The sequence below is a fragment of the Falco punctatus genome (genome assembly GCF_963210335.1).
Source record: "Falco punctatus genome assembly, chromosome: 1".
Classification (NCBI taxonomy): Eukaryota; Metazoa; Chordata; class Aves; order Falconiformes; family Falconidae; genus Falco; species Falco punctatus.
In genome coordinates, this window is record NC_137580.1 from 93,624,764 (window position 1) to 93,637,155 (window position 12,392).

Sequence of the window (12,392 nt, forward strand, 5' to 3'; positions counted from 1 at the left end):
AACAAGCACCCAGCAGTATTCCAGGGCACCAAAGTCCAACCAACAAATTGTAAAAATAATGGTAGTGAAGAAGAAGAAGAAGAGGAAGAGGAAGAGGAAGAGGAAGAGGAAGAAGAAGAAGAAGGAGAAGAAGAAGAGGAAGAGGAAGAAGAAGAAGAGGAAGAAGATGAAGGAGAAGAAGGAGAAGAAGGAGAAGAAGGAGAAGGAGAAGGAGAAGGAGAAGCAGAAGAAGGAGAAGAAGAAGAAGAAGAAGAAGAAGAAGAAGAAGAAGAAGAGGGAGAACTTCTACCTGCACAAGGGAAGCTCACTGGCAAAGGAGACTTCTGCTACAGGTAAGGACATAATGACCAGCCAGACACTGCAGGGCACTGCCATGGCTCTGATCACTGCCTACAGCTAGAGGACAGTCCACCATATCTTGGACGCTCCTTGCTGCCTCCAGACCCTTGAATTAGGCAGCACATTTGAAAGGTCTGCACCAGTCCCTGGCTGTTTGCTGCCACAGAGGTATCAAGCCAGTGATGGACTTTGGTCTCATCATGGCAGAAGATGTAAGCCAAACCTTAGCTCAGGGATTGGCGTAATTAACATCCGTTACCTTCCTTCAGCAGCAGCAGCTCCTGCCTCACAGTGCAGCTGGATGTTGAAGTGCACTGCATGCGCGGGGTCGCTCCGTCAGCTAACCTGACCTTGGCAGTGCTCTGCTCTGGCAGTGAGGTTGTCACTCCCTGGGTGAGCAGGCTGCCTCCATCTGTGCGTGGAGGCTGCTAAGATCAGCAGCTCTCCTGCAGTCAGGGTGGACATTGCAGGTACGCACCTACACGGTGTACAGCTGGCAGTGGCAAGGATGTGGAAACACCAGTCATGTAGATATAAGCAACAAGAAAATTACAACAGGTGAGGAAAACGCAACAGATCAATTCCTTCTGGAGGAGGTGGTCCAAACCTGGCCCTGCAGACCTGCTTGACGTGGAAGTGGCAGGTGTCCTGCTGGGCAGCTGTCCCACGCAAATCCCCACAAGTGTTTTGCTGCCACGTTCCTCCCCGGATAGATCTGGGGTGAAACAGGCAGGGTGTGAATGGAAACCCAGCATCCAAGTCAGATCCACCTTCCTCTAGCCTTCCACACAGCTGCTGGGTGAGCTGGTCCTTACAGGAGGTGTGGGGAGGAATAAGACAAGGTCCTCCTGTAACAGAGCAAGGCTTAGAGCAGCTGTTTATCTTTATTCCTGCTCCACTCTGGTTTGCTCCTTCAAAGTCCTCATTTTCCATTTTTTATGCTTTCTCCTGCTCCACTGTTGCTCTCCTCTTCCTTGCCTAAGGAAGTTTGCACTACAGGAGTAGTTTTTCATCCATGTGCTTGCCAGTGCAGGATCATGTCAAGTTTATCCTCTCCACGATACTTTATGACTGCACCATACTGAAGTGGATAGGATATGTGAATAAAGCTCTAGAAATATTTTTACTGAGAAAGTGATCCACATAAAAATATATCAAACTATTGATAGTCCTCCCACAAGAAAAGCAAGGCTGCTATTGAAAAATGTGTGTAATGCAATTTCTAATACCCAAGCAAAGGAAAGCAGAAATTGAATTTTTGCATAAATATATATAAAACTTGTATACATTTACGTGATTGATATTAAACAATAGCAATGTATTTGACAGAAAGATGCCATGATAAAATACCACTGATGTGACAGCTCTCAGCAGAATTGTATGTTGCAGTTTAATTCTAAACCCTTATCTGTCTTTGCAGATAACACTTGCCACACTTCCTCGGGGTTTCTGAAGGTTGGCAGAGAGCATCCTGGTCATGGGATCTGTTTTCTCAGCCCTGGCATGCAACATGAAGCACAAGAAACGTGAGCCTGGGCATGTCCACAAAAAGCACCATGGTGTCTGTGACGGAACGCTGTGGGATCTGAGCTCCCCTGCCACATGTCCCCACTCAACACAGCGCTTCAGCCTGTGCTTGACGCCACAGAGGTGCTCAGGTCTCATTGATACCAAACATCAGGGCTGGCAGTGAGCTCTGGGGATGGGATGTTCCCGTGGGTTCCTCATGGAAGGGTTGCCCTGCTGACATGACTGCTCGTGATTGCTGCTGCTCCTCCGTTTTTTGCACAACCACAAGGAAAGCAGGGTTCTTTTCTAATTCAATTTTCACCTCACAGCTTATCACTCAATGTCAACTTCCATATTAATGTACCTAGTTTTCTGCACTTGGTGCTGGAGGTGCTAATTCTACAGGTGAGTTCGCCCATATGCTGTGAAATTGCAGTAAAATAAATGGTCCCGGGAACCAAATGACAAACAGCAAAGCCTGTGGGTGTAACACCAGGTCCACTGGGCAGTGACTGGAGTGCAGATTCCAGGTATTCAGATGAGCCGTGGAGCTAAGTCTTCACCTAGCTCTGCTAAAACCCTTTTCTCATCCACGCAGAACTGGGTAGGGGATGCTCTGGGCTGGCTTTTCCAGGCTCTTCACTCTCCATGTATTGAGGCACGTGGTGAGGAATGGGGAGCACCAGGCTGTGGCTATGGGGAAAGGGAGCCTGATAACAAGGATTTTTTGACAGTCTCCTCCAGCTTGACAGCATAGCCACTGGTTGCAGCACATCTGTATGGCTTGTATCCCACCCTGGGACCTGTTTCAAGACTGGTCAGGGGTGGGACGTGGGGAAAAGAGGGTAGAGGTATGGCTCTCATCACCGGGGACCTGGGGAGAGGATGGCTTGCTCACACAGGGAGTGCCTGGCCTGGCCAAGGAGCAGGTGTGCCTTCGCCGCATCATTGCAGGCATCTCAAATTTGCGCCATACAAAATTTAATCTCCGCAGTGCAGCCACATGCTGCACAGACCACCCCTCTGCCTAGCAGCTGGTTACTAAAACGTTACTTCAGCATCCCACACTCAGAGCATGCTGGAGGGGTACATCCCCCTCCCAGACAGCAGCTTCCTTCAAAGGCAGCTCTTTGGCTCACCCTGTGCTGACCACCAGGGCAAGGAGGGGAAGGCTCTCCGCTGCTTCGAGTAAGCTCCTGCTCAAGCCTAAGGGAGGAGATGCAGGCAGGCTCTGCACCCTGCTCTTGAGCACAGCATTTAGGGTTAGCAGTCACTCTTTTGGCTATTCTCTATTCACGGGAGCTCCTCCTGCAGAAGGAGCCCCAGCCCTGCCCTGGGGAGGACTGTGGGGTCCCACAGGGGTGACAGCGTGACACAGTCCGGCCCCACAGAGGTTCATTGCTCCAGACTTCAGCTGAGGACAGGTTGAAAACCATTGGTAAAGGGGAGATTTCAGCTGCACGTAAAGACAGAGTGAGGATCAACGCTAAACCAACATACCAGTGGTCCTGGAGGGACCTCAGAGACTATGGACAGCCTGCTAAACCTGGAGTAGTTTGGACACCTGATTTTTTGACGGCAGCGTATCTGAAGTTATTTTATGTATCCTATGTTTCCTGCACAACCTCAATTCTGGATTTTCCTAAACCTAAGTGCTTCACTTTACAGTTCCCAGGACCCTCTGCCGTGCATACTGCGGGAACATGGGCACATATTGGTCTACAGCCACACAATTCTGCTGCTTCTGAGCATCACCTGGGATTCGGCTGGGTCCAGCTATAACAAGAACAACGTGAGCAGCCCCGACCAAAACCCCGAGTTACTCTTCATCCATCAGTGTGATGGGATCTTGGTGTTAGGGATTTGCCAGGCAAACCTTTCAACCATTCTGCTGAAGAAACAGCCTCTGGAAGGGCTGCTATCATATCTGGTTAAGCAGAGCTGTCTAGCAGCTCCTTTATCCTTGTGGCCCCATTGTTAAGCTGCTAACCCATGAAAAGAACTGCAATGAGGATGAAAAAGAAGCGTGAACAGGGAAAAGTGTGCTGCAGAGCATGCTCAGTGCCCCATGCTTAAAGGTTCATAATTCTGTTATTTATGACGTGACTTCCTTCAAACTTGGCTTTTGGTTTTGCTTTGAAGGCTAAGTGCATGGTGGACTGAGAGTCCCAAAACAGAGAAGCTTTTGTCACAGCAGAAGGCTGCAATCTTCTGCGAAAAACAGAAACTGCCCATTTGTTCACTGTTACAAAGCCAAAAACCTGCTGGACACATTTTTTTTTTTTCCAGAACTTTTCAATATTTTCTGTTAGGGTAAAACTGAGGGCAAGAAATTTCAGCCCAACGGGACATCTAGAGATATAAGGATACAGAGAGAGGTAGGCAGGAACTGGAAGTAGAAGCCACCACAAAATTACTCCCGCAGCATCAGTTATGGGGTCACGTCCATCCCTCCCTAATTACTGTTGGTCTTGGCTGAGTGGTTGGCACATAGCAGCGGGAGCACAGCTCCACCGAGAAGCACTGCGGTAGTGGGGAGGAGGAACCACATCCCTCCAAGCTCCCAAAGGTCCCGGTGACCTTGTCCCCTCTGCCTGCCTGGAAAGTGTTTGAAAACAGTTCATCTCTGTCGCCCATAAGCTGGCAAGAAGGACGGTTCCCTGCCAGCCGGTTCCCTATTAGCATTCTGCCAAATGCCTTCAGGACAATTCAATTTACATGCCTATTATTTTCACGATATAGAAGATTCACGGGGAAGTGTCTAAGATTCAGATGTGTCTGGGTAGCAATGGGAGCTCTGGCATCCACACCCTGACTTCTCTGAAGACCTCAAAAGCTACAGGCATTCAAAATAGCAAGCTGGGGAGGAAAGCGGGCACGACCAGCTCACCCAGTGCAGCCTTCTCAGCTGGTTCACTGGTCTTCCTGCATTCTGGCGAGGGGTTTGCTGTCTGAAACGTTTTAACATGATTTTGATGTGCAATTTACATCCTGTGGGCTGGTGCAGACTGTTCTCGCTGCTCCCTTCTGTGCGCTTCATGCTGCCCGTATAGGGGTGGACAAGTCCAGCCACACATTTCTGCTCCCCGCGCACATCAGTTTCACCTCATGTGAGGGGACAGTTATGTAGAAAGACATGAGATTTATGGGACTTGAGAGCTTTTTTCTCAAATACCCCGCACCCTTTACCAACACCCTTCAATCTCACAGCCCTATGACTTCTAGCAAACCTGGAGCATCCTGTGTTACTTGCAGGTGAGAGTGTTACCATTGAGGCCGTGGCACCTCATTTCTTGCCATAGCAGAGTGGTGGCCATGTCCCAGCTGCTAGAAGTTAAGGAGAAAATTCTTATCCCAGGATGGCCAGGCAAGCCTGCAAGAGGAGAAAGAAGGTGCCAGCTGCTGCCACGGGAAGCATCACTACCTAAACATGAAGGGGACAAGCAGGTTGCACCCAGCATGTGAGGTCTCCCCCGGCACAAACACCCCAGGACACACCAGCAGGCTTTTCAGTGGTCTTCCTTACCCACGACATCAAGGAACCACATCAGGTCCCTCCTGTGGTTCCTGCTAGCAAATACATGTAAAAAAAAAAATTTATTTTTATTTTTTTCTCTTTTGCAGCTGGCGATGTGCAGGTGCAAGTGGTTAAAGAGGTGACTGGCAGGTTACCCAAGGGTAACAGGGCGGATCGTGAGCCATTCCTTCCAGCAGTTCCTTGGGAGCAGGAGGCAGGGCTGTGGAGGCACATCAAGCTCTCCATGATGTGACATGCAGCTGGCTTGCTCCTCCTCCTGCTGCTCTTCCCTGCCTTGCATGAAGCTGGCGTTGTCCTGCTCTGCAAGAAGTGAAATAAAGGAGGGAACAGGGTGTTTCATTCATCTGTAATGCTTGCAAGGGGAATTAGAGCATTGGCTCAAAGGTGGAAAGCTCTCAATACAGAGAGGAGCTGAGCTCTTGGCACTGCAGAGATTTTGGATCCAGTCATGTCTGGAGAAAGCTAGTAATAATAATGACAATAATCAAGGGAAGGAGGGTGCCACCTGGTAAAATGTGGTGGGTCAGGCTGAAGAACAGCCAGCTGGTCTTCCCTGGCCCTGCAGAGACTACGTGATCGATGGTATTTGGCGTGTCTTTCATCTGCAGTCACCTCGTGCTAATTCCACCCAGACTGAACAGACCTCCCCTCCGCCAGCCCAGAAGATACATCTGGTGAAAGAAGTGGCTCACTAGGGCCTGCTAAAGAAAATACATTCTGCTTTGAAGCCTGGAGAGCCCAAAAGGAGCCTGCCTTTGGCAGATGAGCTCAGGGAAGAATTAAAGCAGAGCACCACACTTTCAGCAGAAAGAAGAAGTTGTCCTCCTTCCTTTCTTTTTTTTTTTTTTTTCCCCTTCACTCTTAAAAAATCACTTCATTTTCACTTCAGTGAAACTGGAGAGGCAGGAAATAATACAAAGGCTCTTTACAAAGTCTGACTTCTTTCTTCTGTGGCATCTGTGCTGAAGTATCTGTGATGGTAACACCCTCTGCTCTGTCTTCACAGGACTCAGCTTCATCAAATATTCCCTCTCTTGAGGCCGAGCCGTGCGATGGTGGGATTCCCTCTCCCAGCTCCATTGCATTTCCAGTCACACTCAGATCTGCTTACAGAGCTCAGGGAGAGAAAAAGGAAAAGCAATTCTGCTTTTCTTCTCCCAGCAAGAAAAGGAAGGGGCTATGGCTGTGGGTTTGCTCCCCCCTCAGCCTCCCCACCCCCCCGAGGAGGCTGTAATTGAGCAGACCACGGCCATGGGGCCACCCAGACTGGAGGGGACCCTGGTGACAGCACTGCCTCCCCCCAGGTACGCTCATCAAGTCACCATTTTCCAGGCATATTTTAAACCCCTTTGGATTTTTCTAATCTAAATAATTAATCAGCGCACAGTCCTTCTCTCTTAATTTGCCAGGAGCGGTGCGCACACACGGTGCGAGCTGGCTTTGCTCCCTGTGCAGCACCTTTCTGCTGGCAGTGGTACCTGCAGCCCCGCTAGCCCTGCCGCAGGCAGAGCATCCCCCGGCATAGCCCCAGCTCCCCTCCTTCCCCGCAAGGGCACCTGCCTGCTGGTCCCAGGGCACGGGCAGCTTGCCATGCCTTGCTTTGCACGTCCATCCCGGGCAGTGGGGACTGGCAGAGGTGAGGGTCCCTTTCCACCATCCCCCAGGACTCCCCACTCTACACTTGCTCAGTGGCTCTGCGCCAGCGTGCACAGTGACATCCACTTCTACAGCAGGTGATGATGATGTGCTGATTGCATCAGGCTGGTCAGCTCAGAGATGAACCACCCTACTGTCCCCTCTGCCAGCAGCTCTGCAGGCAGCCACAAACGCTGATGGCATTGCAATTCCCTAGCACAATTCATACCACTGCCCTTATTCCCATCCACAGTGAGAGCGTGAGGACAGCCTGCCATACAGACACGCGCACAGAGCCATTCTGCTCCTTTTCTGTGGCCCCTTCCCCTTCAAAGAGCTCATCAGGCCCCACCAGCATGCCTTGGACACCTCTTACCAGTGCTGAGCCCAAATAAAATCATGGGAATAACTCATGCAAGAGAGGTGGAACTGGCTGTCCAAAAGTGACCTTCTTTCTATGGGAGGGGATGTAGCAGAAGAGTGGTGAGGGCACCATGCCCTGAGCAAAGGGGGTGCAATGGGACCTGGGAGCACCCCGACACCCTTGCTCAGAGAGCACAGTGTGGACAACCAGACCCTGGGTACCCCCCCAAAGGTCCTGGAGGCAGCAAGAAGCCACAACAGCAAACTGCAAGAGGACGAGATGACCCCATGACAACATCTTCTGGGAACTTCGGCAGAGCAGGCAGTACCATTAAGTCCTCTAGCTGCTGTGCCCATGTGCATGCATACAGAGGTACAATGCTGTGAGCAATGGGCCCTGTTCATGGGTGCAGGATCTCCCTGACCACTGCTCCAGGAGCTGTGGAGTCCCATCCCCCTCGATGTCTTGGTGATTGGGAGGGAAAGGTTGTGGCAAATGTTGTAGAGCACAAGAGGTTGAATGTGGGTTCCAGGCAAACCCTGTACAGCTCCTGCCCCAGGGTGATGCCCTCAACCAGGCATGGCAGAGCTGGAAGCAAGCACCAGGGATGGCTCAGCCCCAGAGGAGCTCAATGTACATGGCGCAATGCTGGTGATGCTGAGCAGACTGCTGCTGTGGCTCTCATCATGACTCCCTCACCACTCCAGCCCATCACCACTCTGGGAACTCTTCCCTCACCACTTCCATGCTCACCCCAAAATTTCTGGGAAATTGCATTCACGTGATTTGCTTCCACAAATATCATTTTCCTAATAAAAGTGCTACTGTTTTTACCTCTCCCTGGTGCTGACATACTCTGCTCGCCTTCACATCTTAATTCCCAAGTTCCTCCAATATTTCCACTGTAAAAATTGACTCAGAAGAGCACATTTCACCTCCTCCCACAGGATTGCACAAGGGCAGCTTCCCTCTCCGGGTGGTGGAGAAGGATATCCCATGAGCCACTGGCCAGGCTTCCCTGCCCTCCACCAGACCTGTTCTGGCAATGCTTACATTCCCCAGGCAGGACCTGGACAAGCCTGGAACATCCTTCCCCCGGGCACCCTGCATGTGTGCCCCAGAGACCACCTGCTTGGGCCAGGGAGAGCTCGTGATGGACCACAGAGATGAAGTGGTGGACCCACGAGCTGTTTGCAGAAAAGAGAATCCTCACCCAGGTGACCACAGAAGGGACCCAGCTGGGCATCAGTGTGTCCAGCCCTGTCCCTGTAGCTCCTCCTGCACCTCAGCAGCTGCAGGTGCTGCATTATCCCCATGGAAGCATCAGCAGGAGGCACACAGAGCAGAGCCAACATCCAGGCTCGCTGGCCCAACACCTAGTCCTGTATGAAGGGCCAGGCTGGCCCTGGCAGAGCCAGGCACAACGTGGTGAGGGAGGGTTTCAGGGTCAAACCCAGCTGGAAAAAAAAACGGTGGGAATAGGAGCTTTAGAAACTGCTCGGCTGCTTCCTCATTCACCAGTTCTGCCTTATTTTGAACTGGGTAAAGAGTCATAAATAATTGAAGGAAGCAAATAAAGCAAAAAGCAAAACCAAATTAATAATTGGGGGGGGGGGGGCAATTATCTTTTTAGCTGATGCAAAAAATATTTGCGTTTCTACTCACAGCTTTCCTTCAGGCTCAGTGGGTCTCCTCTGAGCCAGGACCAGCCTGCTTTAAGGAAGACCCCAGGCTGCTTTAAGGAAGGAGCAAGAAGAGTTTCTTCAGAAGATTTCATCCCACAAAAACAGGAGGACTGGAGCCCGTGACCCAACAGGACTGGACCCAGCAACCCTCCAGACCTCCAGCTCAGCACCCAGCATCACCGCCCTGATGGATTCCCGGGGTGCCCAGCACGCATGGGTGCTGCAGCACCGTGCGACAAGCACAGTCGCACACAGCGGGGCCTCGCTCTGCCTGGCAGGAACAAACAATTACGAAGCAATCAGCCACACAATCACAGAGACTTGCACAACCAGCCCCTGGTCTGCTCATTTGCAGTAATTAAAAGCCGCCAAGCCTTCGCCTCCTCTCCCAGGGCGCAGGGTGAGTGCATGCAGGTGCAGGGGGCTGTGCAGAGTCTCGCACCACCGGCACAGAGTCGCTGGGGGTGTCCCCATCCCACAGCCTTCACGAGGTCCTGCTCCAAGCAGCACGGCTCTGCCATCAAGTTGGCACGGCAAGAGCACAGGCACGCACCAGCTCGGGTGGGAAAAATGGGAGCAAAAGGTGCAGTGCAGGAGAAGGTGTCTCAGGTGTCCTCCAAGGGTGGGACCCTGGACACCAGGGAGCAAATGCAAGAACCAGCCAGCCACAGCTACACGCCTAAAAGAAACAGGTTCTCAGCATACATCCGCTCCTGGCTCATCTGTATCACAAGCCGTGTCCTCCTGCAATTACCCAATGCAACAACATCACAAGTTATTTACATATTTATGGAGTATTTACCCCAAACCTCATAATACTAAAAAAAAACTCTGATCGTACAGCTAGTAATTTAAATGAAAAATTGTTATTCATCCTTTTGCATTGTAATGTCACATGCCACAAAATATTACGGGTGCATGAGGCAGCCAGTGCTCTGCTAATAATTAGAATACATTACCACTTTGATGAGGCATTTACACAAAACTGCAGAACTGTCTCAGAACTGCCGTGATGCTCCCAGCACCCCAATTAGAATATGTCAGAGGCTTTTATTTATGCTATAGATCGTGCAGCATAAATCGCACGTTTTGCCTAATTCCAGATACTTTACACACCACAGAATATACGTGCCCTCACCTCCTGGTCCCCTTCGAATGCCTGTTTTGAGCTCAGTGCAGCCAGTGCCTTTATGAGCAGGCGTTAATGAGGTGTTAACAAGTATTGCTGCTTGGAGGGCCCTTAGAAACAAGAGCCATGGCAGTACCTGTGATGGACCTTTCCCCATCCGAGGTGCAGAGGGTCTGGGTGTAACTGTGCACCCTGGGTAGAAGCTCTGCAGATGGTCCCTGGGGATGGGTGGGGAGGGCGCAGGGTTTGTGAAGAGCAGTGATCACAGGGGGGAGACAGGTTCATACACTGCTCTCACCCCTGGTGCCTCCATCCTTTCTGCACAGCCCTACTGCCCCCTCCACCTCCTTTCCCAGCTTCCCAGCCGCTACAGCCTTTGGTGCCAGTAGTAGTCACCTCCCTCCTGTCTTCTTACCTCCTACAGCTCAGTCCATCCTGCTGGTCCCTTCATGTAGACCTTCCATCAGCCATCCCACTTTCTCCTATCCCCCAATCAGCCTTCTAGCCCCTGCAGCCCCATCCCAGCTGTATGTCCCCCAACACTTGATCACTCCTCATCAGGCTCTGTGGTCCCCCTAGCAGAGAATCACAGCTGCTCCACTCCACAGTCGGACCTCATCCCTCCTGGGATGGCTGGACACCAGCAAGTCAATTGGGATACCCCTTCATCCGGCTCCCAGGTGCTGCAGTGGCCTCTGGGCTTCTCTCAAGTGCCTGAGTGGAAAGTGGGAATTCAGGATGTAGGGTCCAGTCCTGCCTGAGTCCCTCAGTGATGGGGGTGATACTGCAGGGCTTCCCACTGAGAGCTGGTGGGGTTAGGACACCCCACAACACACCAGCTCTCTGCTGACTGAGCAGGTACTGCTACACCCACCACAAGCAAAATCTTACAGCTCTCATTTCCAGGCAAACTGGCCTGGCACATCTGTTAAGCTGGGGCTTTTGGTAGAAGAGGGAATATGTCTCCTGTTTACCTGGCTGCTTATCCCAGGACTGGGGAATAGCTCTCTGTCTCTGCACAGGCTGCTCGCTGAACCCAGCTTTTGGGTCAGCCCAAAGTTACCCACCTGCACCAAAGGGTGTCCCACCCAGCATCTCAGAGCCCCCATCCCAAATCATTCCAGCAAGGCACCTGGCTACCCAGCAATGGCACAGGCAATGGCAGGGAAGTGAGGCACTTGGTGGAGAAACAGATTTAAGTGTTGTCACGCCTTGAAGGAGCAATTACCAGTGACAGGCGCTGCAGCAACGAGCTGTGAAGTTATGACAAATGCCCCAGCAACACCCTTCTAACAAGCAACCCTAAGGTGAGAAGGCAGCAGGGAAACACCAGCTGAATAGGGAAAACGTGCCTGTGTCTCTGGAAAATATACTTCAAAACATTGGGTTCATTATGATGTTGGCTTTTCTTAATGCTGTTGTAAGTCAAGAGCATCAGCCCTCGGGAGCTGTACACCTCTGCTAACCCGTCGGCAGCACACGCCTTGCCCGGCTCGCTCCTGCATGCCATGCTTGCACCCACACCAACACCAGGGTGCCCAGGTGTAAGGGAGCTGACAGCGCACGGGGGAAGGGACCAGCTGGGTGATGCAGGGAATAAAAACCAGGAATGAATAAATGGCCAGGGCTGGACGGAGCTCAGGGATATCCGAGGCTGAAAAGCAGAGAGGTCTAACAGCTGATTTCAGCTCAGCCAGTAGCTTCACTGCTGTAAATGAAGCCTGCAGATGTGTTGGCTGCTGGTGGTGGGAATGGTCTGCTGGGAACAGTGGGAGGGAGCGAGGGGGTCCTCACACTGTGCTGGCTATGCAGCGAAGGGCTGAGAACCCAAACCCGCTGTCCCACAGCAGGGGTGAGCAGCACATCCCCTGTGCAACTGCATCCGAAGGGAAGGGGGGCTGCTGGAGGGGATGGGGGTGCGAGACAAGGGCATAAGAAAGCACAGCCTTGGGGGACCCCAGCTGTAGGAGTGGGGTGCTCCACACCCACCACTGCCAGCACACAAAGTGATCCGTGTGTGCCTGGCACTTCACAGCTGTCCTTGGCTCAGCTCTCCAGCCTGGCAGGTCTTGGGGAACACACCAAGGACCCACCACCCCTCTGCTTCTGCGGCACAAGGGGCTCCGTGACGCAGCAGGTCCCCAAGGGCTGCCTGACCCTGTGGCCTCATGAGGGCACCAGGAGTGGGAGCCA

The 12,392-nt window shown here is 52.0% G+C and overlaps 1 protein-coding gene across 1 annotated transcript in view; it reads left to right on the plus strand.

The window, feature by feature from the left end:
* The window catches only part of LOC308062990 (uncharacterized protein), a gene marked incomplete at its 5' end in the record, with an annotated part of 59,490 nt that overhangs the window by 2,295 nt on the left and 44,803 nt on the right, over nt 1-12,392 (plus strand). The window contains one exon of the mRNA XM_080385348.1: nt 1-12,392. This exon is cut by the window's right edge and continues 44,803 nt beyond it. Within this exon, the coding sequence (XP_080241474.1) occupies nt 1-336 (336 nt within the window). The 3' untranslated portion in view covers nt 337-12,392.